Source organism: Schistocerca cancellata, chromosome 1 (assembly GCF_023864275.1).
Source record: "Schistocerca cancellata isolate TAMUIC-IGC-003103 chromosome 1, iqSchCanc2.1, whole genome shotgun sequence".
NCBI lineage: Eukaryota > Metazoa > Arthropoda > Insecta > Orthoptera > Acrididae > Schistocerca > Schistocerca cancellata.
In genome coordinates, this window is record NC_064626.1 from 777,612,031 (window position 1) to 777,638,850 (window position 26,820).

A 26,820-nucleotide genomic window follows, 5' to 3' on the forward strand; every position below is an offset into this window, starting at 1 on the left:
ACTTATCACTTAGAAAGAAAGTATTGACTGCATAAAAGCGAGCAGTAAGAATAATATACGGTGTTCAGCCACGGACGTGATGTAGGTACCTCTTCAAAGAGCTAAAGAGCTAGGTAATTTAACTCCGCTGTCACAAGACGTGTTTTTGCTATTGAAATTCGACGTAAATAATCCATGAAAATTTGAAAACAGTGATGTACTCATACGTATCTACATCACTGGAGGGAAAAAGGACCTTTATTGTCCACTGTTAAAGCTGTCAGTGACTCAGAAAGGAGTAAAATCCGGTAAACTGAATGTCTACAAAAAAAGTCGTCCAAATGATCTAGGGAATATGTAACTAATAAATCTGCACCTCCAAGAGGTTGGCAAGTGCCCTATATTTTAGGGTCAAAAGCTCACTGAAGTGCGGCGCCTCGAAGAGTATAAAGACACGGAGTGCGACCGCCACCAGCTTTATTTGCTCACTGCCTCACCTCCCTGTTACCTTCCACCCGGACTGAGGACTGCCGCCAGACGCCGTCGCTGCGAACGCGCTGTGCTGTTGGCACGAGCAGCCTTGGTGCAAGTCGCAGTTTTCCCTGTTCATTACTTACAGCAGAAGGTCGTAACGTCATTCGAAAACAGAGGTCGCCGTTTTTAAAAGGCGTGCGCAACTTCGTTGCACCTCGACCGAACATCGACAGTGCCGGCCATTGGTAAGAAATGACAGCAGCAACCCCACTTGTCAACGTCATTGCAATCTCGTGGAATCAGTATCTGTTGTGACTTGGCAAGACAGCCAAGTCACTATGTGAGGATGCCGAAATGCACGCTATAAGCTCACGCAGGCTGGCGTGAGGTCTGGAACAGGTCAGAGAAATAAGACTAGCCAAACAAGAGTAACTGGTAGAATACTTAACTTTAATCCACAATTGGTGAACGTCGCTCTTGTTGATACATTATATAATCTCAATATAAACTGGTCATGGCGCCTTGCTAGGTCGTAGCAAATGACGTAGCTGAAGGCTATATCGTCTCGGCAAATGAGAGCGTAGTTGTCAGTGTAGCATCGCTAGCAAAGTCGTCTCTACAACTGGGGCGAGTGCTAGGATCTGTCTCTAGATCTGCCGTGTGGCGGCGCTCGGTCTGCCATCACTGACAGTGGCGACACGCGGGTCCGTCGTATACTAGCGGGCCGCGGCCGATTTAAAGGCTACCACCTAGCAAGTGTGTTGTCTGGCGGTGACACCACAGTATCCCCTCCCTAGCGTGACAGAATCTATTTACATAGTCTCTCCCAAGCACGGAAACACTATAGGTTTGCTTACAACAGCTTTGTCTGCTCTTATGTAGATACTACACTGAAGAGCCAAAGAAACTGGTACACGTGCCTAATATCGTGTAGGACCCCCGTGAGCACACAGAAGTGCCATAACATCATGTGGCATGGACTCGACTAATGTCTGAAGTAGTGCTGGAGGGAACTGATACCATGAATCCTGCAGGGCTGTCCATAAATCTGCAAGAGTACGACGAGGTGGGGATCTCTTCTGCACAACACGTTGCAAGGCATCCCAGATAAGCTCAATAATGTCCTTGTCAGGGGATTTCGATGGTCAGCGGAAGAGTTTAAACTCAGATGAGTGTTCCCGGAGCCACTCTGTAGCTTTTGGATAATTCGTGCTGGAAATACTCAAGTCCGTCGGAATGCACAATGTTTCAAGACACTGTCAATTCCGTTCACGTGCTCTTCCAAGTCCTTTCCTATCTCTGAAGAATTACATCGTCATCGGCGAACCTCGAAGTTTTTATTTCTTCTCTCTGAACTTCCTGCTCCAAATTTTTCTTTTGTTTTCTTTACTGTTTGCTCAGTCTACAGATTGCTTAACATCGGGGATTGCCTACAACCCTGTCTCATTCTGTTCTCAACCACTGCTTCCCTTTCATGCTCCTCGAATCCTTCAGATTTTTATTCGAGTTGTGATTCCTATCCACCACTCTTGGTGTCCTAGTTAATCAAGGACCCTCTGCAAGTAAGTACGAAGCCGATGCTTTCCACTGTAGAGACGGAGCAGGAAGTTAATTTAAATCCCAGCAGCGTGTTTACTTTACATACCCTCCTGCCTGTAGGCCGGGACAAGCTCTTTATAAATTGCCATCTAGAGATGGCCGCTGACAACTAGGGAGTGATGCAACGCGTCCAGTATCTCGAGCACTGTGCAGTATCATTCGGTACTATCTGAGTACTTTTCAGTGTTCAGTGTTATTTATTATTCCGAATCATGGGAATATATACTTAACGGAAGTAGAGAAGGCTAGATTAGCAATCACATTAAAAAAATAATTGCTCCATAGATCATGAACAGAACACTTCTTAATGATGTGGAACGTGTCAGTTTAACAAAACTTTCTTTACATCTCATAATTCAAGACTTTTTATTTTATTTTATTTTATTATTATTTTTAAATTATTGTGTAATTAGTAATGTAAATCTAAAATTCATTCTTTGACTAGAAGGAGTTATCATTCAGATACTCTCTTAATTTGTTTTTAAATTCTGGTTGTCTATCTGTCAGAATTTTGATGCTATTTAGTAAGTAACCAAAGACTTCTGTGATAGCATAATTGATACCTTTCTGTGCTGAAATTAGCAGCCTTTGTCCTAGTGCTGTAGCTATGCACATTGCTATTTCTTTTGAATTGGGATGGGTTACTAAGCGAATATATACATTCGTATTGTGAAGCTAATGTGAATATCCCTAGTTCCTCAAATAAATGTCTACAAGATGATTTTGAGTGGGTTCGAGTTATTGCTCTGATCAAACGCTTCTGAGCAAAGAATACTTTTTTTCCTTAATGGCGAATTACACCAAAATATGAAGCCATACAAAAGCAGTAAATGAAAATAGGCATGGCTGACTTATTTACTGATATGTTTATCACCAAAATTGGCAGTAACCTTTATACCATATGTAGCTGAATTCATACGTTTCAACAGATCATCAATCTGTTTCTTGAAATTCAATCTCTCATCAACGCACTCACCCAAAAGTTTGGTATATTCTGCCTTAGCTAAACACTACTGTTCGAACTCTATGTTTATTAGTGCCCTTTACTGTACGGAACTGTATACAGGGTGAGTCACCTAACATTACCGCTGGATATATTTCGTAAACCACATCAAATACTGACGAATCGATTCCACAGACCGAACGTGAGGAGAGGGGCTAGTGTAATTGGTTAATACAAACCATAAAAAAATGCACGGAAGTATGTTTTTTAACACAAACCTACGTTTTTTTTAAATGGAACCCCGTTAGTTTTGTTAGCACATCTGAACATATAAACAAATACGTAATCAGTGCCGTTTGTTGCATTGTAAAATGTTAATTACATCCGGAGATACTGTAACCTAAAGTTGACGCTTGAGTACCACTCCTCCGCTGTTCGATCGTGTGCATCAGAGAGCACCGAATTACGTAGGGATCCAAAGGGAACGGTGATGGACCTTAGGTACAGAAGAGACTGGAACAGCACATTACGTCCACATGCTAACACCTTTTTATTGGTCTTTTCACTGACGCACATGTACATTACCATGAGGGATGAGATACACGAACACACGTGGTTTCCGTTTTCAATTATGGAGTGGAATAGAGTGTGTCCCGACATGTCAGGCCAATAGGTGTTCAATGTGGTGGCCATCATTTGCTGCACACAATTGCAATCTCTGGCGTAATGAATGTCGTACACGCCGCGGTACATCTGGTGTAATGTCGCCGCAGACTGCCACAATACGTTGTTTCATATCCTCTGGGGTTGTAGGCACATCACGGTACACATTCTCCTTTAACGTACCCCACAGAAAGAAGTCCAGAGGTGTAAGATCAGGAGAACGGGCTGGCCTATTTATGCGTTCTCCACGTCCTATGAAACGCCCGTTGAACATCCTGTCAAAGGTCAGCCAAGTGTTAATTGTGGAATGTGCAGGTGCACCATCATGCTGATACCACATACGTCGACGCGTTTCCAGTGGGACATTTTCGAGCAACGTTGGCAGATCATTCTGTAGAAACGCGATGTATGTTGCAGCTGTTTGGGCCCCTGCAATGAAGTGAGGACCAATGAGGTGGTCGCCAATGATTCCGCACCATACATTTACAGTCCACGGTCGCTGTCGCTCTAACTGTCTGAGCCAGCGAGGATTGTCCACGGACCAGTAATGCATGTTCCGTAGATTCACTGCCCCGTGGTTTGTGAAACCCGCTTCATCGGTAAACAGGTAGAACTGCAACGCATTCTCTGTTAATGCCCATTGACAGAATTGCACTCGATGATTGAAGTCATCACCATGTAATTGCTGATGTAGCGACACATGAAACGGGTGAAAGCGGTGACGATGCAGTATGCGCATGACACTACTTTGGCTCAGTCCACCGGCTCTTGCAATGTCCCGTGTACTCATGTGTGGGTTCATGGCAACAGCAGCTAACACACCAACTGCACCCGCTTCTCCTGTGACGGGCCTGTTACGGACCCGTTTGCGTGCTACGACCATTCCTGTTGCATACAGTTGACGGTAGATGTTTTGCAATGTGCGGCACGTTGGATGCTCTCTGTCCGGGTACCGTTCTGCATACACCCTGCAGGCTTCAGCTGCACTTCGTCGACACTCGCCATAGATGAGTGTCATCTCCGCCTTTTCAGAGTTCGAATACACCATGGTCACAGTTCCTACAACACTACACTATCACAGACGTCTGGTAACACGGTGTACTACACTTGGTCTGCGTGCGGAGACGAATGCGGAATAACAATAGCAGCAAGCGCTACTGCGGACACTGCGACAGCTAGACCAAACCACAACAGTGCACTACAGCCACACTCGTAAACACGGTCGTCATCGTAAACATGTCCCTGCAGATGCTGCTCGACGACCGTGGCCCGTGTTTGTTACAACACGCAACTGAACGTCGGGGGTTTCAAGCGTCAACTTTAGGTTACAATATCTCCGGATGTAATTAACATTTTACAATGCAACAAACGGCACTGATTACGTATTTGTTTATATGTTCAGATGTGCTAACAAAACTAACGGGGTTCCATTTTTTAAAAAAACGTAGATTTGTGTTAAAAAACATACTTCTGTGCATTTTTGTATGGTTTGTATTAAACGATTACACTAGGCCCTCTCCTCACGTGGAATCGGTTCGTCAGTATTTGATGTGGTTTACGAAATATATCCAGCGGTAACGTTAGGTGACTCACCCTGTATACTGTGTTTTATTAAAATTTAATGAGATCCAGTTTGCGGAAAAGCACTTAATAATATTCTAAAAGACAATATTTACAATTTCCTCAGTTAATTCTTGTTTGTTGGATGTTATTACCATACTTGTATCATCAGCAAAGCCGGCCGCGGTGGTCTAGCGCTTCTAGGCGCTCAGTCCGGAACCGCGCGACCGCTACGGTCGCAGGTTCGAATCCTGCCTCGGGCATGGATGTGTGTGATGTCCTTAGGTTAGTTAGGTTTAAGTAGTTCTAAGTTCCAGGGGACTGATGACCACAGATGTTAAGTCCCATAGTGCTCAGAGCCATTTGAACCATTTTCATCAGCAAAAAAAACTACCTTTGCATCCTCGTGAATATAGAGTGGAAAGGCATCTGGATTATTAGTATATTCGTACCGTAAGTGTTATAAAATTGTTGAAACATCTACCATGATATTTTGTGGATGATGAACGTTGCCGTTAGTACTTTAGAGGTAATTAAGAACGCTAATGACTATGTGTAAGTGGAATGAAGATAACACGACATTAGTGAGTGGCCTTTTTCTAAAGTGCTACCTTTTTTCTGAGTTTGTTATTTGTTATTCGGACAGGAAGAAAGTGTACTAGCGCTCATTTAATTGCAAACAGTTTTTTCTGGAAGCAGTTGAGACTTTGGTAAGGTATTGCAAGGAGCACGATTGAAATTCCGTCTAGGCGTCCCGATTTAGGTTTACGCTTCAGAACAATGATCCTTCTGGAGCTGGACGACGAAGAAAGGTGTGAACTGTGACACTTCTCCCTTCCTTTCCTTGTAACGACGTAATGGGCGGGTTACGACAAGATGACGAGGTGTGCTGTTGTTGTTGTTGTTGCAGAGAGCGAGCGGGTGCGCGCGCAGCTGCCGCCGCTGGAGACGGCGCGCGTGGGGCCCGGGCCGAGGCAGCTGGTCGACCTCTTCGTGGGGCCGCAGCTGCCCGGAGGTGAGGGCGCCGCTGCTGCGCTGCCATACCCTCTGCACTGCAGTCCGACTAAAATTACTTGCTACTTGACACGTCACACGTCGTAGCTGCTTTCCTCTAGTCAGAGGGCACAGCGTCACGTCCGAACCGCTCGCCGTTGCCACAGTGCCACAGCGACTGGTCAGGTCACTTCCGGTTTCTTTCTTCGTGTCAACTGAATTGTCTGTCTGGCCTTTTTATTTCACATTTCGTCACATATGATAACGACACCAAAAACAACAGGCACAGATATACACAGACGAAATACACACTTTTCATACACAGCATTAACCAAACACTGCTCTGTGCTTCCGCACAAGATACGATTCAGCGTCACACATACAGTTATAATCACAGAAATCGGCTTACATTAGATGAGCTTCACACATTGTCTGAAGCCGAATTTTTGAAGATTTCAATTCATCGTTGCCACTGCTTCAGCGGAGGCGTAAATATTCTTCCTCAGTGTAGTGGTGTAGTGCAGTGGTTAGCGTACAAACCTGGCGTGTAGGTTCTAGGTTCATATCCCATCAAATACAGAAAATTATTTTACTTCTAAATCCAATCGAATGACTTTGATTGCTGTTTTTATTCAATTAACTGGCTTAAATGTTTTTCTTTTTTACTTCTAATACTTTGCCATGTCATTTTGATGATCGTGATAACTTTTTATGTGCTCTTATTTTTCTTCGCATCAGTTTTTTTCCGTTTTGAATCTGCCTGTGTCACTTATAATCTGGAACCAAGTGCCAATCAGGACTGCTCGGCAGTTGGTAACACAGCAGCTCGTTTAGCTAGTGTGAGGACAATTTCGGGAACCAATCGTCATCATCATCATTTGCCTTGGTCTTTGCCCCACTTCAACTCGGGTTCAGGCCTGTTACTATGGAGTTGGCAATGTTAGTGTCACAGGATGGCTGGATGCCTTTTCTGTCTCCACCCCTTACCCCCAGGGATGGATGTAGCGTATCCCAGCTGTTCGTGTCTAGTGTAAGCCATGAAATAGTGCAAACGTTTTTCAAATGCCTGCGAGCCGTGTAACTGAGGCGGGACATGGCGACCAGCCTGGTATTCACCGAGTGGGATGTGGAAAACCGCCTAAAAACCACATCCAGGCTGGCCGACACACCGGCCCTCGTCGTTTATCCACTGGGCGGATTCGATCCGGGGCCGGCGCGCCTACCCGAGTCCAGGAAGCAGCGCATTGGCGCTCTCGGCTAACCTGGCCGGTCAGTTTCAGGAACCAATGATACCTACAAATTACATTTTCCTTTTAGCGGTGAAACAGAAATTTCCTGTCTTATGTTTGTTCGCAGAGGTTAGGTTTAACCGCCGGGAATAAAGCGATTGTGATTTTTAGGTCTGTCGCATGTTTTGTCCGTCGTTCTCTCGGACGCACAGAGTAGCATGAGGTTGCGATTAACTTACAAATGAGTTTAAATTAACAGTCATACCTCGTGGGCAGTCACTTCCAACATCGCTCCACGTTACACATTAACAACATTTGTGAAATGATCCGCCGTGTTTGTGTGTCGCCTACAACCGAGCGGTAGCCGGCAGTCGCTGTTGCAACACTGTAGTGGCAAGTGACAGGTGTCAAGTGTCAAGTAATTTTAATCGGGTTATTGTGCCTCCCCCTTCCTGTGGGTAATTACCCCTAGGGGTGGTAAAGCAATGCCTTCTGAGGGATAAACCATAGAGAGCTCCATTACACATCAGCTGATCTTATACTTTCCTTGTTGGCCATCTCCAGATAACTCAATTTCAGCGGCGGTTTTCCTTTTCCTTTCATCTCGACTTTAACTGTAGCCCAGTATTCCTGCATTCGCTTACTGTGCTGTTCCTTCCTAGCAACAGCCCATCTTTTATTTTTAGCTTTCCTTGGAGTTCTTAGAGTTTTCCCTTGAGCGGAATGCATTTGTGGATATTTTCCTGTGTTGTCCCCTCTTCTTGCAGCTTTTTCCAACCTCGATGAACCAGGTCTCCTCGTCTTTCTCGTTGCAAAATAAACGGACCATCTGAGTGCTCAGTCTTGTAGGTCTCTTACAGTCAATGTGGTCATAAAAATACAACTCTCCTCCTGCGAATGGTGTCTGAGATTATTTCTACAAGTCCGTCGAGTTCATGGTTGTCATCTGTTGAATTCACCACGATCGGACCTAGGATTTTCCCTAAGATATGTCTCGCTCTTATTTTTAATTTTTCGATTAGATAAAGGCATTCTGCGGCATATATGTCCTCCGGTCGTCTTACTGTAAAGTTATGTCATATTTTAGCAGTAACTGATTTTGACTTCTTCTTGTAGATACATTTGTCGATATGCCGTTTCCATTTCTCTGCACCGTGATACAAAGACTTATTTCTCGGAGGAGTTTGGCTCCGTCTGCTCTCCTAGACCTACATCTACGTCTATATCCTCAAGTCAACTTACGGTATGTGGCAGAGGGTGCTTTATGTAAAACTGTTACTACTCATTCTTCCTGCTCCCGTCGCGAATGTTTCGCGAGAAGAACGACTCCTGATAAGCCTCCGTATGGGCTCGAATCTCTCTCTGGGACTGGTGACTTCGTCGTTTAGTCCCATAACACCCTCAATCCATCAATCAATCAATCGAATCGTCCTAACTTTACCGTCATCGTCGCTTCGCAAGATATGCCTAGGAGGACGCACTTTATTAGTTGACTCTTCCAGGATCGTACGCTATCGGAAATTCAATAGTAAACTGCAGTGTGATGCAGGAAGCCTCTCTTGCAGCGTCTGCCGCTGGAGCTGGCTGAACTTCTCTGTGATTATTTCGCGCTTACGAAATGATCCTGTAACGAAATGTCCTGCTCTTCTTTGGATCATCAATCCTATATGATATGAATCCAAGACGTACGGGCAACACTCCAGAACTGGTCGAACGAGGGTTTTATAAGCTATCTCCCTTACGGGTTGACTATATTTCCTGAGGATTCTTCCAACCAATCTTAGTCTTGCATACGGCTTGCCTACGACTATTTTTGTGTGATTGTTCCACTTTAAATTGCTCTGTACCCATACTCTTACGTATTTTATGGATCTGACTGCTTTCAGAGATTGTTATTCAATCGTGCAACCATGCAAAAAAAAAATGGTTCAATGGCTCTGAGCACTATTACTGCACCTATTACTTCGCAAAACGTTACATTTTCTTTGTTAATGGCCAGCCACTAATCTCTGCACCAAGCTTCGATGCTCTGTAGGTATTTCTGCATATCGCAGCTATTTTCTAGCGTTTTGACTTCTCTGTAGACTACAGCATCATCTGCGAAAAGCCTCTTGTAATTTCCGGCGTTGCCCACTAGGTCATTGCTACGTATTGTGAAAAGTAATAGTGCAATATCACTCCATTAGGAGTTAATCTTAAGTCTGAAGACTTTTCTCTGTCTAGAACTATATGCTCTGTTCTGTTTGCTAGAAAACTTCTCCATCCGTTGAATTGCTGCTTCTTCTACCCCTAGTATTCTGGGCGGTTACTTGATGTTTGTAATAAATTTAGTGTTCTCGAAGGTTATCTAGAGTCCCTCTAGGCTACTCGTGTCTTCATTTATTTGTTTTGCGCCTGTGGCTAGATAATCAGAAAAAAATTGCAAGGCTATCTGTTAAAGAGCACAAAGTGAACTGCCGAATTCATGCATCAATAGCCAAGGCTGAGTCCCCTTTCAACATCTTTGCCGCTCATTCTTTATCGTCACTCCCGGGTCAATTTCTTAAGTAAACAGATGAAAAGTAGATGCGTCAGTTCGTCTCCGGCCGGCCGATCTGGCCGAGCGGTTCTAGGCGCTTCAGTCTGGAACCGCGCGACCGCTACGGTCGCAGGTTCGAATCCTGCCTGGGGTATGGATGTGCGTGATGTCCTTAGGTTAGTTAGGTTTAAGTAGTTCTAATTTATAGTGGACTGATGACCTCAGGTGTTAATTCCCATACTGCTCAGAGCCATTTTGAAGTTTGTCTCGTTGTATGACTCTGCACCTGGCAGAGGCATCTGAGATCTACCTCAAAAGCTTCACTTTGTAAGAGGTGTCACTGAAAGTTTGTCGGATAACAGCCGTTGTTTTATTATCTAAGCTACTCATACATGGGTTGGACAACGCTATGGAAACATGGCGAGAAAGGCGTGGTTGAACATAAATGCAGATGGCAGCCAGGCCTGCAATTTGCGCTGTTGTATATGACTAAGAACGGCACCTGTGCAACGTCCTCAACACTTTGTAAGTATTAGTCGTGGTCAGAATAGTGTTCTGTGTGGTTGTGAGTGCACTATGCCGGGGCTAAGTCAGGCCAAATTGCTGGTGCTCATATGAATACACAGAAAGATAGATCCTTTATCATTTAGCTACAAAATAGCAGGTCAGCAACTGGAAGCGGTTAATACCATAAATTATCTGGGAGTACGCATTAGGAGTGATTTAAAATGGAATGGTCATATAATGTTGATCGTCGGTAAAGCAGATGCCAGACTGAGATTCATTGGAAGAATCCTAAGGAAATGCAATCCGAAAACAAAGGAAGTACGTTACAGTACGCTTGTTCGCCCACTGCTTGAATACTGCTCAGCAGTGTGGGATCCGTACCAGATGGGGTTGATAGAAGATATAGAGAAGATCCAACGGAGAGCAGCGCGCTTCGTTACAGGATCATTTAGTAATCGCGAAAGCGTTACGGAGATGATAGATAAACTCCAGTGGAAGACTCTGCAGGATAGACGCTCAGTAGCTCGGTACGGGCTTTTGTTAAAGTTTCGAGAACATACCTTCACCGAAGAGTCAAGCAGTATATTGCTCCCTCCTACGTATATCTCGCGAAGAGACCATGAGGATAAAATCAGAGAGATTAGAGCCGACACAGAGGCATACCGACAATCCTTTCCACGAACAATACGAGACTGGAATAGAAGGGAGAACCGATAGAGGTACTGAAGGTACCCTCCACCACACACCGTCATGTGGCTTGCGGAGTATGGGTGTAGATGTAGATGACGAATACCTAAGCAACCAAGCCATCATAAGTGTTTAGCATTTCAAGATTTATACCGAATACGTAAAGCGGGAAAACATCATCCATTAAGTCACAACGCGGATGATAGAATGTGTTGAGCGATCGTGACAGACGGTCATTGAAGAGGATTGTGGCGAAAAACAAGAGGACGGCAGCTGCTAAAGTCAAAAGTCACTGCAAAACTGAATGTCGCACTCGCGATTCGCGAACCCTGTCAGCACCAAAATGACACGAAGGGAGCTCCATAAGCTGTCAATAGTAGGGCGAGGTGGAATTCCAAAACAACTCATCAGTATTACAAATGCCGAAGCCATAAAACCTGGACTATGAAGCAATGGAAGAAAGTCGTTTGGTCGGATGAGTCTTGTTTCACACTGTATCCAACCTGTGGCCAACTTCACGTCCCAGGAGTGAAACATGGCGGGGTCCGGTGATGATTTCGTCATCCATATCCTGGTATTCCATGGGCCCCTCGGTTACTCTGGAAGTTCGCATAACTGCTAAGCATTATGTGATCATTTTGGGTGTTCCGGTCCATCCAGTGGTACAATGTTTGTTCGCCAGTGGTGATGCTGAGTTCCAAGACAGGACTTCTGTTCACACAGCTCGCATCGTCCAGCACGAGGATGAATTCTCACATCTTCCGTGGCCACATCTCAATCTTATTAAGCCCTTGTAGTCTACTTTAGAGAGAAGGACGCACGATTACTATCCACTTCCATTGTCGTCACCTGACTTGCCACTATTTTGCAAGAATGATGGTGTAAGATTTTCCAAAAAACCATGAACGGTCAGTATTTATCTATTTCGAGACGACAGGAAGCTGTTTTGAATGCCAGCTGTTTTCCTACGCCGTGTTAGGCATAGTAGTGTCTAACGTCTTGTGTTTGTGGGGTTCCCATATTTTTGTCCACTTCCCGTAAATTCTTTGAGGATCTCGAGAAGAGTTATTCTGTCAATTGAATCACAAGCCTTTTTAAAGCCTACGAAGGTCACTACGAATTTCTTACTTCTGCGTTTCAGTTAAGAAAGAACACATTTAAGATTCATGATTTGTTCGGCACGTGAGCGTCCTCTTCTAATGCCTCATTGGCAATCACCCAGCAGAGTATCCAATTGATTTCTGCCCCACTTTGAAGAGCTTTTGGAAAAAAAAAATCTTCTAGATTGTTACGAGAAGAGATGACACGATAATTGTTTACATATATTCTGTCACTATTCTTATAAATTCGGTGCAGGGAACCAGCCACATGGCAATTCCTCAGTTTAGCAAATGTTGTGGATTATCTCGGCTAGTTTTTCAGTACCCTTGTTTCCAACACTCTTCCACTTTTCAGCAATTATCGAGTCTTCGCCTGCTGCCTTGCTGTTCTTTAGCGAATGTGCTATGTGTTTCATTTCTTCTCTTGCTGGATATGATGAATTAGGACGGATAGGTGGGCTGTTTTAGAACTTGAAACTCGATTTTGGAGCCTTACAATTGAGGAAGAATTCGAAATAATTTGCCATGGTATGACAGTTATTCTTATTAACTGTAGGCAATTTTACCATCAGGGTCTTTGAAATCTGAACTTGTTCTCCTGGAAGCCTTCCTCAATATGTAGCAAGTGGTTCTCACCAAAATCACGCTTAACCCGAGGCTAATTTCAGCAGTGTGTTTGTCTCGCGCCCGTGAATTTCGTTCAGTTACCTCAGTTCTGAGTTTCATTTCACCCACGAAGCTTACCTTTGTCTCAAAACCACATTACATTCGCAGTTGCACAATGGATGTTTATTCAGTTTTATTAAAAGGGTTGTGTTGTTAATTATCTTCTCTAGTGTTTCTTGCAGTTGATTCCAATGGGACTCCAGCTTCTGGGTAAACTCTTTGCTAGGTCTGACTTTGGGTCGAACCAGCAGATTTTTCTCCATTGGGTCCTCCTTATGTTCCTTGGAAGAAGCTTAATTTTGTTCTTTGAGAAATAGTGATCTGAGCTGAGGTTTGCACTCCTCTGGACTTTGGCCTTCTGGATCTCTCGTTGCGCTTTCTTTGCGATAGCCACATGAGCTATTCTTAAGATTTAATTTGCGTTATCAGTGTTCTGAAAGTCTTTAATCCATCGCTACAATCCATCCACTGTTGTATAAATGCCTTCAGTATTTTAGATGCATTGCTATATTCAGCAAAACACATCCATACTTGTACAGCGCATTTTCTAATGTGATATGCTCGCCTACCTTTTTCTTATTTTTATTTCTCAGACTCTATGAAAGCACTCTGACCACTTACCACCTACTCGCCAAGTTCCATCCCCCGCCTTTGCTTTAATTAAAGTCATAAATAGTCTTCCACTCTATCTTGCTCCCTGATCTATTTCATTGTTTTCCCTGACTACCTAGTAACTTGAAATGCGTCTTCCCATTGTTCACTGAAAAACCCCCCAATTTTTGAATGGTTTTTGCTGTAGAATATCTGGTAACAGAGATTGATTTTAAACTTTCAACTCCAGACGTATTGGAAGCTCCATGTTGAAAACGTATTTACTTCACTTAGAACACTTCATGTCGTTTAAGGTTCTGATTTTTCTGTTCGTCCAGTAATAGTAACAACAGCTACTTTCCTGTTTTAGAAAATCAACCAGCCATCTGAGGGGATGCCAAGATGATTTCTCCCTCCGTCCTTCTCTTAGCGAGCTAGTTCTCAATTGATAACGAATTGTTACAGGCCAGCCTTTATTCGTTCTCGCACAAAACTCTCACAGACACTTTTCCAGTACAAAATCTGGGGCTGGCGCGGTGACGAACGCACGCTCTGGCGCTGCTCCTGTATAGCGGCCCTCGTTGTGACACTGACTGGCTGCTGCTGGTTGCAGACTGCCCGTTCCTGGTGTACGTGCACGGCGGCTACTGGCAGGAGCTGTCGCGGGAGCTGTCCGCCTACTGCGTGCGGCCGCTGCACGGCGCTGGCATCGCCGTCGCCGTCGTCGGATACGATCTCGCTCCACAAGGTGACGTATAAAGCCGTCCATTCGCTGGCCGACGTATCGGCGAACCCCCACGCTAAGCGGGTGTGTGTGCATACTGCGACTGCGTGATGAACCCTGCCCGAGCCAGTAGCGTGGCAGTTTTCACTGCGCCAAAACAGAAGGAAAAAAGACAGTGTCGTGTTGCAGATAGAGATTTGGACAGGTAGCAGAGAGCTGGTGGAGCCGGAACTCGCACACCACAAAGGCGGACGGGTCGGGGTAGACTAGCTCGGCAAATGGGGTTTGCCGACTGGTCTAACTGCGAGTGGGCAGCTTAAGACAGTTTTTGGAGAAACTCTCATGTCATTTGGAATGTTTATTTCTGGGACTAACTGTTCCCAAATCGGAAGCCATCTGACTACCCTCCTAAACTATGATGAGAGACCCTTCACTGCATCCTGTATTCGAGAAACCTTTCCTGAACTCTTGTACATGCACAGTCCCAAGCAACCACTCTATCCCTGCCAACCTATACTCATCTTATGTGCTCTATTTCCTCTGAGAAAATCCTGTCGAGTGAATCAATCCTTCCTCTGTACTAGAGCTGATAATTAATTTAGAGAGATCTACTTCAGTTTTACTAATTATCTATTCAAGCCACGACCGGGATCAGGATTTTAAAATTCCATCTTCAGGTTTATGAAATTATTGTATTTGGTAGCACATAACACGTGGTTGGATCAGTAAGTGTAAGAGTTGTTATCACTGCATTTTGGTGGGAACTATCCACCGCCGGGTAGCTTCATAGCAGGAACGCCTACTACGACAACAACTGCGACTTACTGGCGTGGCTGCATGTTATGTGTTACCAAATACAATAATTTCATAACCTCAAGTTATAATTTTAAAATTCCGCAACCGCTCGTGGCCTGAATAAATAACTATCACAACTGAAGCAGATCTCTCTAAATTAATTATCATGCCTCTCAGTTTCGGATGTCCTACATAGCAAGTCTTCTGTACTAGAGACCACAATGCTGTCTCGCGTCACTAACAACTGAACATTCGTAAACTCCTACAGGCAGAAAAAAAAACAAGAACAGCGCCATGACTGATGACAAACAAGTACAAAACTCAACATTACACTACATATACACTAGTCAAAGATTTGGAAAGTACTCCATCGCGCTGTTTACAATACTCAATCACTTTCTGGCAGCCGTCGCAAAGCCTGCTAATCGTTTGTTATCTCTTAATTATTTGCAGTCCCTTCCTTCACTAACGTCTAATCCGTTTCTCCAAGTTTTCAATGCACAGACAGAAAATAGAAAGACCTAAATACGCACTTCACAATGAAAGCATCCTAATCTTTTTTTAATTTATTTTGAGTATATAACAAGTATGATTTCACTATTAATGCCTTGAAAATATTCCCCTCATATACAAGATTTTGACTCACAAATCAATGCGATCTGACATTTTTCTTTGAGAGATTCTAGATGAGTACCTGGTGTTGCCTGGGTATGTGTTGATCCCAGTTTTCTATTAGGCCACCTCCTCCTTCCCCTTATCTATCTCCTCCTACACCTCTCTCAGTCCACCTCTTCCTCCCTCCTTTCTTTGTCCATCTGCCCCTTCCCCATGCGTTCATCTGTTCCTGCATTCTCTGTCCATCTCCTCCTCCCTCCTCTAATTCCATCTCATCTGCCCAAATGTGTGTTCATCTCCTCCATCAACCTCGCTGTCTATCCATCTCATCCTCCGCCCTTTTCTCTCCAAGTTATCACACTCACCCCAACATGAGTGGATCTTTCTCCACAATATTTGTTTCCAGATCGTGACTAATATGTTTAGTAAATTTCATTGAAATCGTTCCAGGGGTTTAGGATGAGGTTTTTATCTGTGTCTTTGACCGCGTATGCATTGTCAAATACGTATCGTACATATTTAACATATTTCACATGTATTTGTATACATATTTCGCCCATATCTCTAGCGAATTTCGCCCTGCAGTTTTATTTTCAGGCAAGTCAATGTTTATGACGTCTTATCTCCTGAACTATGTGGTGTACAATGATATAATATGGCAGGTATATCTATTGTATATGTGGCTAGCGCCTGCGAAATGTATTGTGAATAGAAGTAGTAGTAAAGAAGTAATAAATTATAACGTTATACTTCACGTGGTAGTTTTACTGCACGAACAGCAAAAATATAGATTAGATTAGATTTACTTTCATTCCAATTGATCCGTAGTGAGGAGGTCCTCCAGGATGTAAAACATGTCAGAAAAACAATAATACATGACAAATATTTACAACTCACACAAATAAGCTACTGTACCTTCCACAGATCCCAAGTGGGAGGATAGTCTTTTTTTTTTAATGAACGCTATATGAAAGGATCATTTTAAAACACTCATTTACTAAGATCACATTAATGCACTGAACTTAAAATTTAAAAAAAAGGTAATATGCATATAGTCTAACAGAACTACTACAACACTTATTTGCAATGAACACATTACTTCACTGAAATGGTGCAGAAGTTAGAAAAATCAATTGGTTCTACTGAGAAATTCATCAATGGACTGGAACGAGTTGGCCACCAATAAATCCTTTAGGCTTCTCCTAAACTGAATTTCATTGACTGTTAAGCTTATAGGCTGCTGGCAAGTTATTGAAAATGTATGTTCCTGAATAATGCACACGTTTTTGTACAAGAGTAAGTGACTTTAAATTCTTGTGAAGATTATTCTTATTTCTAGTATTGATTCCATGAACTGAGCTGCTGGTTTGAAAAAGTGATATATTTTTAACGACAAATTTCATTAAGGAATAAATATACAGGGAAGCAGTAGTTAGTACCCCTAGTTCCCTAAACAGGCTTCTGCAGGATGTTCTTGAGTTCGCACCACATATATTACACGTTTTTTTGCATAGAAAACTTTAGCTTGTTTTGATAAATTACCCCAAAAAATAATCACATATGACATTATGGACTGAAAGTAAGCATAGTATGCCAGCGTTTTCATTTTTATATCTCCTATGACTGACAGAATTCGCATTGCAAATAGAGATTTGTTTAGACGCTTCAGCAGTTCTGTGGTGTGCTCCTCCTAGTTGAATTTGTTATCAAGCTTTAATTCCTAGAATTTAACACTGTCCACTTCTTCTGTCTGCTTATCATCATATGTTAGGCGTGTACTCGTGGAACACCCCTTACAAGTTCTGAACTGCATGTGGTACATTTTTTTAAAGTTTAGTGACATAGAATTGGCTAGGAACCAGTGATTAATGCCCACAAGTATTTTATTAGCCGATCTTTCTAAGACTACACTTGATTTGCTATTTATTGCTATGTTTGTATCATCGGCAAACAAAAGAAGCTTGGCATCTGGTAATGTTACTGATGAAAGGTCATTGATATACACAAGAAAAAGTAAGGACCCTAAGGTGGAACCTTGTGGGACCCCACATGTAATTAGTTCCCAATTGAATGAGGCCTAATAGCTTAATAAATGTCTCTTTCCTAATAACACCTTTGTTTCCTGCCAGAGATACAAGATTTGAACCATTCTGCAGCATTTCCTGTTACACCATAATATTCTAATTTACTTAAAAGGATATTATCATTTACACAGTCAAATGCCTTTGACAGATCACGGAATATACCATTTGCCTACCATTTTTGTCTAATGTATTAAGTACATTTTCACTGTGAGTGCAGATAGCCTTCTCATTATCAGAACCCTTTAGAAATCCGAACTGCGACTTTGACAGCATGTTATTTGTGATAAAGCCGATTGTACATTACCTTTTCTAAAATTTTTAAGAATGCTGGCAAATGCGAAATTGGGCGGAAATTTGACGCTATTTCTTTATCTCCCTTTTTAAACAGTGGCTTAACTTCAGCATATTTCAGCCATTCAGGAAGTTTTCGACTGATAAACGACTGGTTAAACAGATAGCTTAATATGTTACTAACTCAGAATCACATTTTTAGTTAACTTTTTTGATAATTCGTCATACCCACTAGATGTTTTTGATTTTAAGGATTTTATGAAGGACATTACTTCTGCTGGGGTAGTGAGGGTCAAATTCATATTATGAAAGTTACTTGAAATGTCTGGCCTGAGATATACTATGGTAACATCTACAGAACCTGACAACCCCATTTGTAGTAAGCGATGAGCTGTCATCGTTTGAACCAAAAGAGCCATGAAATTGCAGGCAGCGTCCGCATGATGCGTCTGGCCCAGCGATCGCAGACAACACTAGTCTCTTTCTATCTCACCCTCCACTTGGGCATGCTACCCCAAATTGTCACTGCCCTGCCAAAAATGATGAATCAGTTACCGCGTAGGTACCGTGTAGGGTACGGCGTGCTTTGCGCTATGCAGCTAAGAACTGTGGCATTCCTAGAAGACGAAACCCGTGCATACCGTCTTTGCACCTCGCCATCGACTTACAATTAATGTACAGATAAATGATATGGCAGACGTTTTCTGGCAAACGGCTTTTAACAGCTCGACTCATTGAAACGTTAGCTGCATGGATCTACCTAAAAGAACGCCTTCGTTGAGCGTGCAAACCTTTGCCACGTTAACACCACAATTTATGCTAATTTTTGTCCCTCAGCGATGAAAAGATGTCGTTATCTTACTCCTAATGCAGACTTCTCCCTGCACCACATCACCCGTCTTTAGCACGACTCTTGAATCTGTCCTTCCCAACCAAATCCACAGACGACTTGAATCACACCTATTCCTTCCCAACACGAAGTAGCTCTTCCGTCACACATATTTCACAGACTACCAGATCTTCAATTTCACTCACTTACTGTCAACTGACAAAAGAAGGCCCGCCTTTTTTCCATCTTAGAAACAACTTTCAGTCGCAGATCGCATTCCCATACCCTTTTTAAATTCCAAACCTACGATCTTCCAATTAATTATATCCACTTAGCTGCCTCCTTTGTGTCCCAAAATTATTCATATATTACAGTCAATCACAAAAATTCCAACAAACCGCAGATTACCTCAAGGATTCGTAGGTGGTATACAAGATTCCAGCTTGAACGTAACTGGTACCAGTGTAAGACAACTGATAATGCGCCAGTTCTAAACACCTGTCGAATGATTAATAACCTGTAAGCAGCTTAAAGATGGGTTAAAACAAGTCGTTTATCAAGTGTATGGAAACCAAGGAGCGCCAGTCACTTTTAATTTTTTGTCTTTCTTAATATACTGATATGTTCACTGTATTGAATTTTAGATTGTTTTGTTTACTTAAACTGTCTTCACCTTCGTTTGTTCTGCATTATAAGTAATGTGATCTACATAGTTACAAGCCGAACCACTTTTGTTACCAATCTGTATCTCCTTAGTGTACTTTCCATCAATATTTCTAATTTCTAATTATTAAAGTGTATACCATTTTACCTTAATTGTTAGATGGGTTGTTGCTGTTGTTTTTGTTGTCTCCTACAGTCCGTAGACTGGTTTGATGCAGCTATCCGTGCTGTTGTATCCTGTGCAAGCCTCTTAATTTCTCCGTAATTACAGCAACCTGCACCCATTTGAACCTGTTTACTGCACTAAAGTCTTCGTCTCCCCCTATAGTTTTATCCCCATACTTCCTCGCGTTACCAAGTTCACAATTCCATGATGCCTCAGGATATGTGCGCTATCAACCTATTCCATGTTTTAGTCAAGTTATGCCACAAATTTACTTTTTCTCCAGTTCGATTCAGTAGCTCCTCATTTGTTATTCGATGTACCCATGTAATCTTCAGCATTCTTCTACAGCACCACATTTCAGAAGACTCTATTCTCTTCTTGTCTGAACTGCTTATCGAGATTTCACTTGCGTACGAGGCTACACTACAGACAAATACCTTCATAAAATGCTTACTGATACTTAAACTGATGTTAGATAGCAGATTCACCATTTTCTCGCTGTTGTCAGTCTTCATTTTATATTCTCTCTACTTCAGACATCATATTTTGCTGCCCAAGTTGAAAAAGTCATCTACAAGTTTTCGTGTCTAATTCCCTAATCTAATTTCCTCAGAGTCGCCTGATTTAATTCCAGTAGACTCCTTACTCTAATTTTACTGTTGTTGACGTTCACTTTACGACCTCTTTTCACGATACTGCCTGATCCATTCAACTGATGTTCCAAGCCATCTGCCGTCTCTGACAAAATCACAATTTCATCGGTAAACCTCAAAATTTTTATTTCTCCCCCTTGAACTTTAGTTCTCTTTCCCAATTTCTCCTTCATTCCCTTTACGGCTTGCACAATGTTCAGATTTTCCCCCATTTCTTCTTTTCTTTCTATCATATTGTGCTTGGTTTGGTTCCTCTTATTGGGACCCTCTATATCTTCCTCCCACGTTTCAGCTTTCCTTTCCTTGCTCAGATGGCTACTGGCTTCATATAGCTACTTCTCTTTTCTTCAGGGATATCTTTAACTTACCTAAAGGCGGCATCTATCTTTCCTCTAGTTATGCATGCTTATAAAGGCCCCCCCCCCCTCCCAAGCTATTCCTGGTTAGCCGTTTTGCACTCTCTGCCAGTTTCAGTTTTTAGACGTCTGTATTCCCTTTCGCCTGTTTCATTTGTTGCATTTTTGGACTTTCTCTTTTCGTCAATTAAATTCAATATCTTCTGTGTTACCCAGGGATGTCTACTAAGCCTTGTCTTTTTACTTATGTGGTCCACTGCTGTCTTCCCTAATTCATCTCTCAAAGCTATCCATTCGCCTTTTACCGTATTCCTTTCCCCCGTTTCAGTCCAACGTAGCCTCATGCTCCCTCTGAAATTCTTAACAAATTCTATTTTCTTCAGTTTATCCAAATACCACCTCCTTAATTTCCTATCAATTTTTAATTTCTTCAGTACTAATCTGTAATTGGTAATCAACAATTTTATCATGGTTTGGAGCCCCAGCCATGTAATACTTCCGTCATTTGACCGTCTAGATCGTTTATTTTACTGTACAATCATGATTTCGGCCTTTGGCCATGTGAAGTACCACACTGCTGAGCGTGATCAGACTTCTATAAACAAAGTCATCGTCGAAATATACCAAGTTTATTATATTTCAACTGTGACTTTGTTTATAGAAGTCGGGTCATTTCTAACATTGTGGTACTTGAAAATGGCCAAAGACCGAAATCATGATTGTACAGTAGAACAAACAATCTATACAGTCAAGTGCCGGAGCTTTCATAAAAAAAGACAATAACAACAAATTGTGGTCATCAGAGTCCACATCTGGCCCTCTGTCTTACCATCATATAATCAATCTGAAACATTCCAGTGTACCAAGGTCTCTTACACGTACGTAACATTCTTTCATGATTCTTGAACCAAATATTAACACCTTGTGTCTTTAATTTTTCTAGAGCAACTGATCGTCATCTGAGAGATATTCAGTTTTCTTTTCCGTTCTTCTATTACCCTCGTTAGCAAGTTACATTCCTGAGCTGCAAGTTCATTGTGCGATAGTTCTCGTTTGTTTGTCCATGCTGTCTTCGGGATTGTGTGGATGGTGTTCCTCCGACAGTTTGATGGCAAGTACCTAGTTTCACAAAGATTATACGCACTAGCTTGAATAGCTGTTTGACTAACATTGCGCTTCCCCCCCCCCCCCCCCCCCGCCACGGCTCCCGCCCCCTGCCCCCCCCCCCGCCTCCCGCCCCCTCCCTCACCCATTTATTTTATAAATTATTTACGAATGTTACTTATACTTTCTGCCTTGTTTAATCGCAAATCTTCCGAAATCCTTCGAACTAGGATTCTAATACGTGGTCCCCTGTCTCTACCAGATCGACAAACATTTTTCTTCTATCACGCCAGCAGAGAGTTCGTCTCACTGGTAGGGGCCTTCAATGTACACTGATGAGCCGAAACATTATGACCACCTGCTTAAAAGCTTGTTTGTCCGTCTTTTGAACGACATACATAACAGATTCTACGTATCAAAGATTCGACAGTTTGTTAATATGGTTGTGGAGATATCTGGCAGTCAGATGTCCACGGACAGGTCACGTAATTCGCGTACATAACAGGTCGCCGATTTGCGTACGCGGTGATAGCGCCCGACAGCGATTAATATGGGCTCCGTACGATTCACATCAGGCGAATCTGGGCGCCGAGAAATAAACATGAATTCAGTAGAATGCTCCTCAGACCGCTTTAGCACTGTTCTGCCTCCGAGACGCGGACAATTACAAGGTGTTACAGAAAGGTACGGCCAAACTTTCAGGAAACATTCCTCACACACAAATAAAGAAAATATGTTATATGGACATGTGTCCGGAAACGCTTAATTTCCATGTTAGAGCTCATTTTAGTTTCGTCAGTTTGTACTGTACTTCCTCGATTCACCGCCAGTTGGCCCAATTGAAGGAAGGTAATGTTGACTTCGGTGCTTGTGTTGACATGCGACTCATTGCTCTACAGTACAAGCATCAAGCACATCGGTACGTAGCATCAACAGGTTAGTGTTCATCACGAACGTGGTTTTGCAGTCAGTGCAATGTTTACAAATGCGGAGTTGGCAGATGCCCATTTGATGTATGGATTAGCACGGGGAAATAGCCGTGGCGAGGTACGTTTGTATCGAGACAGATTTCCAGAACGAAGGTGTCCCGACAGGAAGACGTTCGAAGCAATTGATCGGCGTCTTACGGAGCGCGGAACATTCCAGCCTATGACTCGCGACTGGGGAAGACCTTGAACGACGAGGACACCTGCAGTGGACGAGGCAATTCTTCGTGCAGTTGACCATAACCCTAATGTCAGTGTCAGAGAAGTTGCTGCTGTACAAGGTAACGTTGACCACGTCACTGTATGGAGAGTGCTACGGGAGAACCAGTTGTTAACGTACCATGTACAGCGTGTGCAGGCACTATCAGCAGCTGATTGGCCTCCACGGTTACACTTCTGCGAATGGTTCATCCAACAATGTGTCAATCCTCATTTCAGCGCAAATGTTCTCTTTACGGATGAGGCTTCATTCCAACGTGATCGCCGGCCGGGGTGGCCAAGCGGTTAAAGGCGCTACAGTCTGGAACCGCGTGACCGTTATGGTCGCAGGTTCGAATCCTGCCTCGGGCATGGATGTGTGTGATGTCCTTAGGTTAGTTAGGTTTACGTAATTCTAAGTTCTAGGGGACTGATGACCTTAGAAGTTAAGTCCCATAGAGCTCAGAGCCATTTGAACCATTTGAACCAACGTGATCAAATCGTAAATTTTCACAATCAACATGTGTGGGCTGACGAGAATCCGCACGCAATTGTGCAATCACGTCATCTACACAGATTTTCTGTGAACGTTAGGGCAGGCATTGTTGGTGATGTCTTGATTGGGCCCTATGTTCTTCCACCTACGCTCAATGGAGCACGTTATCATGATTTCATACGGGATACTCTACCTGTGCTGCTAGAACATGTGCCGTTACAAGTACGACACAACATGTGGTTCATGCACGATGGAGCTGCTGCACATTTCAGTCGAATTGTTCGTACGCTTCTCAACAACAGATTGGGCCCCACGTTCTTCCACCTACGCTCAATGGAACACGTAGAGGCGGACCAATTCCATGGCCTCCACGCTCTCCTGACCTCAACCCTCTTGACTTTCATTTATGGCGGCATTTTAAGGCTCTTGTCTACGCAAACCCGGTACCAAATGTAGAAACTCTTCGTGCTCGTATTGTGGACGGCTGTGATACAATACACCATTCTCCAGGGCTGCATCAGCGCATCAGGGATTCCATGCGACGGAGGGTGGATGCATGTATCCTCGCTAACGGAGGACATTTTGAACATTTCCTGTAACAAAGTGTTTGGTACGTTCTGTTGCTGTGTGTTTCCATTCCATGATTAACGTGATTTGAAGAGAAGTAATAAAATGAGCTCTAACATGGAAAGTAAGCGTTTCCGGACACATGTCCACATAACATATTTTCTTTCTTTGTGTCTGAGAAATGTTTCCTGAAAGTTTGGCCGTAACACGCTGTATACTTCTGAAACATGACGTTTGGAAAGATATCAAAGATGAAGGGATGCAGGTGGTTTGCAGCTGTCAGCGTGTCTTCGGTTACTGTTACAGGTCCCATGTAAGCGCAGGAGAATGTCTCACATAACATAACGCTGCTCCCATCAACCTGTGTCCGTGGCGCGCTGCACGCTTCGAGCCGCCGTTCACCTCGATGTCGGAGTTTGTGGAGACGACCATCGATTTAGTGTAGCAAAAATGTGATTCAGCCGAAGAACCGACACATTTCCATTGATCGACGGTCGAATCTCGATGGTCCCGTACCTACTACAATCGTAAGGGGACGTTGTCGTTGGGTCAACATGTGAAAACGTAGGTGTGGTCTACTGTGGAGCTCAGTGCTCAACAATGTACGATGAACGGTGTGTTCCGAAACACTTGCGCGTGCACCACCATTGTGCCCTTTCGGCAAAAATGTCACAGATCACTATTTATCCTACTTTACAGAGCAGAGAAGCCTCCCAACCCCACGTTCTGTAAAGAGTCGTGGACGTTCAACCATTTAGTGCCTAGTGGTAGTTTCACTGTCCTTCTACCACTTTCCATAGATACTCGAGACAGTAACACGTGAACATTCGACCAGCTTCGCCGTTTTCGAGATACTCGTTCACGGGCTGTGCTTAATAACGATCTGCCCTTTGTGAAAGTAGCTTACCTTAATGGATTCCCCCATCTACAGTCCATATCTTCGCTAGGGTGATCCCCCGTCCGCGTCTGCTCCGCGTACATACTTTTGTTACCCCTCCATGGCCCGTGACGCCACCAGGCGGCATCCAGAGTGGCGGTGAGTAGTGGTCATAATGTTTTGGCTTATCAGAGGATTCATCTCACTTATCCGCTTCTCTACGTTTAACAGTTGAACTGTTTCCTTTGCTTCCGACTTCTCCGCAAGCTAATTTGACTTTTTCTGTTTGCTGATTCTGTCCTTAAGACGACCATTCCCTTTTCGATTTCTTCGCATTCTTTCTAAAGCCATTTCGTTTTTGCTTCCTTGCATTTTCTATTGATTTCAGTTATAAGTAACGTGCACGGCTGTACTCCATTGCTTTACCGAACAGTTTTTTGGTTGCTTAATTCATCGATCTATTGAAATGTTTGTTCTGTTACTGAAAGTTTCCTCCTTATACCTTTATTAGACCACTCAGCTCCTGTGATTATGCTATAATATTATATGCAAAAACTTTTTGAGGAATAGATTTTGATGATGGAAACTGGCATTCACCATCCAATACTGTACATTTGACAATTTCAAAAGGCTACAGAAGTACAGCATGAATTAACTGAAGCAATATATTTTTGAGGCAACACCCGGTTTCAAGTCTCCCTTTGCAAATTAAATGTTGTGGCAACAACATCATATTCATAAAGTAGGTGCTTCCAATGATTTTATCCTCACTTTTAGACATGTTTCATGATTACGATTAAGTGCGCATTCTTTTACAATTTAACTTATCGTCTGTTTTTATTTTGCTTTTCTTTGACTTTTCTTTTGCAGTGAATGTATCGGACATTGTGGAACAAATACAGGCTGCTGTCGAATTCGTGCTGAATTTCGCCCAGAAACGTGGTTCGAGGTATGTAAATTTTCGGGGTGACAATAGCTGTTTCTTATATGATGTAATTATTAACGTATATGGAGAGTATGAAGCAGCTAGGCAAGTCCAACGTGAGAAGAAGCATTAAGGTTACTCAATCATAAAGAAGAAGATGATTTATCCACGTTATTTGCGGGGAGCAGCAGCGAACAGATTTCTTTTAATAACTTTAAAAAAAATCAAATTGCTCTGAGCACTATGGGACTTAACATCTGAGGTCATCAGTCCCCTAGAACTTATAACTACTTAAACCTAACTAACCTAAGGACATCACACACATCCATGCCCGAGGCAGGATTCGAACCTGGGACCATAGCGGTCGCCCGGTTCCAGACTGAAGCGCCTGGAACCACTCGGCCACAATGACCGGCTTTTAATAACTTTTTTTTTTGCTGTCTGATACTCGCGTAAAATCGTCAGTAGCTAAACCAGTCTCAACTGATGATCATTTTCAGTAGCCCGTGGATAGTTCTTGCCTCTGACTGCATCAACGTATGTGAGGAGTTGTAATTTGTGTTATGCTTTTATGAGGACTCCTATCTTATTACTTAACCATTTAAGAAGAAAATACATACGAGCAGGGTCGTACGCAGAAATTTATCCAAAAGGGGCCAAGATTCGAAACTTGTCATTTGGATATTGTTGACTCGGCGAGAATTTGAAAATGTGTCATCTACAAGAACTAAATGTGACAATAACTATACAAAATGTACTCTGTTTCAAAAGATTAGTAGCTGTCTGCTTTATATTTTAAGGTAGATTATTTTAGTACCTTGGCGGTAAGCATATTTCAGTAGTATATGTGACATACATATTTTTATTTTGTTAATATGAATATGGCTGTCATCTTTTTCACTCATCAATTTGAAACTTTATTCTCATGTGATTAAATCCATGGGATACAACGAGTTACAACATAAAGTTGGGAAATACTGTA

General features: G+C 42.9%; 2 protein-coding genes across 2 annotated transcripts in view; one reads left to right on the top strand and one right to left on the bottom strand.

Moving 5' to 3' along the window:
* LOC126187393 (waprin-Thr1) overlaps positions 1-26,820 on the bottom strand; it is a 158,643-nt gene that overhangs the window by 79,687 nt on the left and 52,136 nt on the right. The gene's annotated exons all lie outside the window — the stretch shown is intronic.
* LOC126187374 (kynurenine formamidase) overlaps positions 1-26,820 on the top strand; it is a 41,186-nt gene that overhangs the window by 6,879 nt on the left and 7,487 nt on the right. Inside the window, exons 3-5 of the mRNA XM_049928426.1 lie at positions 6,129-6,233; positions 14,123-14,257; positions 25,784-25,862. Coding sequence (XP_049784383.1) covers positions 6,129-6,233; positions 14,123-14,257; positions 25,784-25,862 — 319 coding nt within the window. The remainder of the gene's footprint in view (positions 1-6,128; positions 6,234-14,122; positions 14,258-25,783; positions 25,863-26,820) is intronic.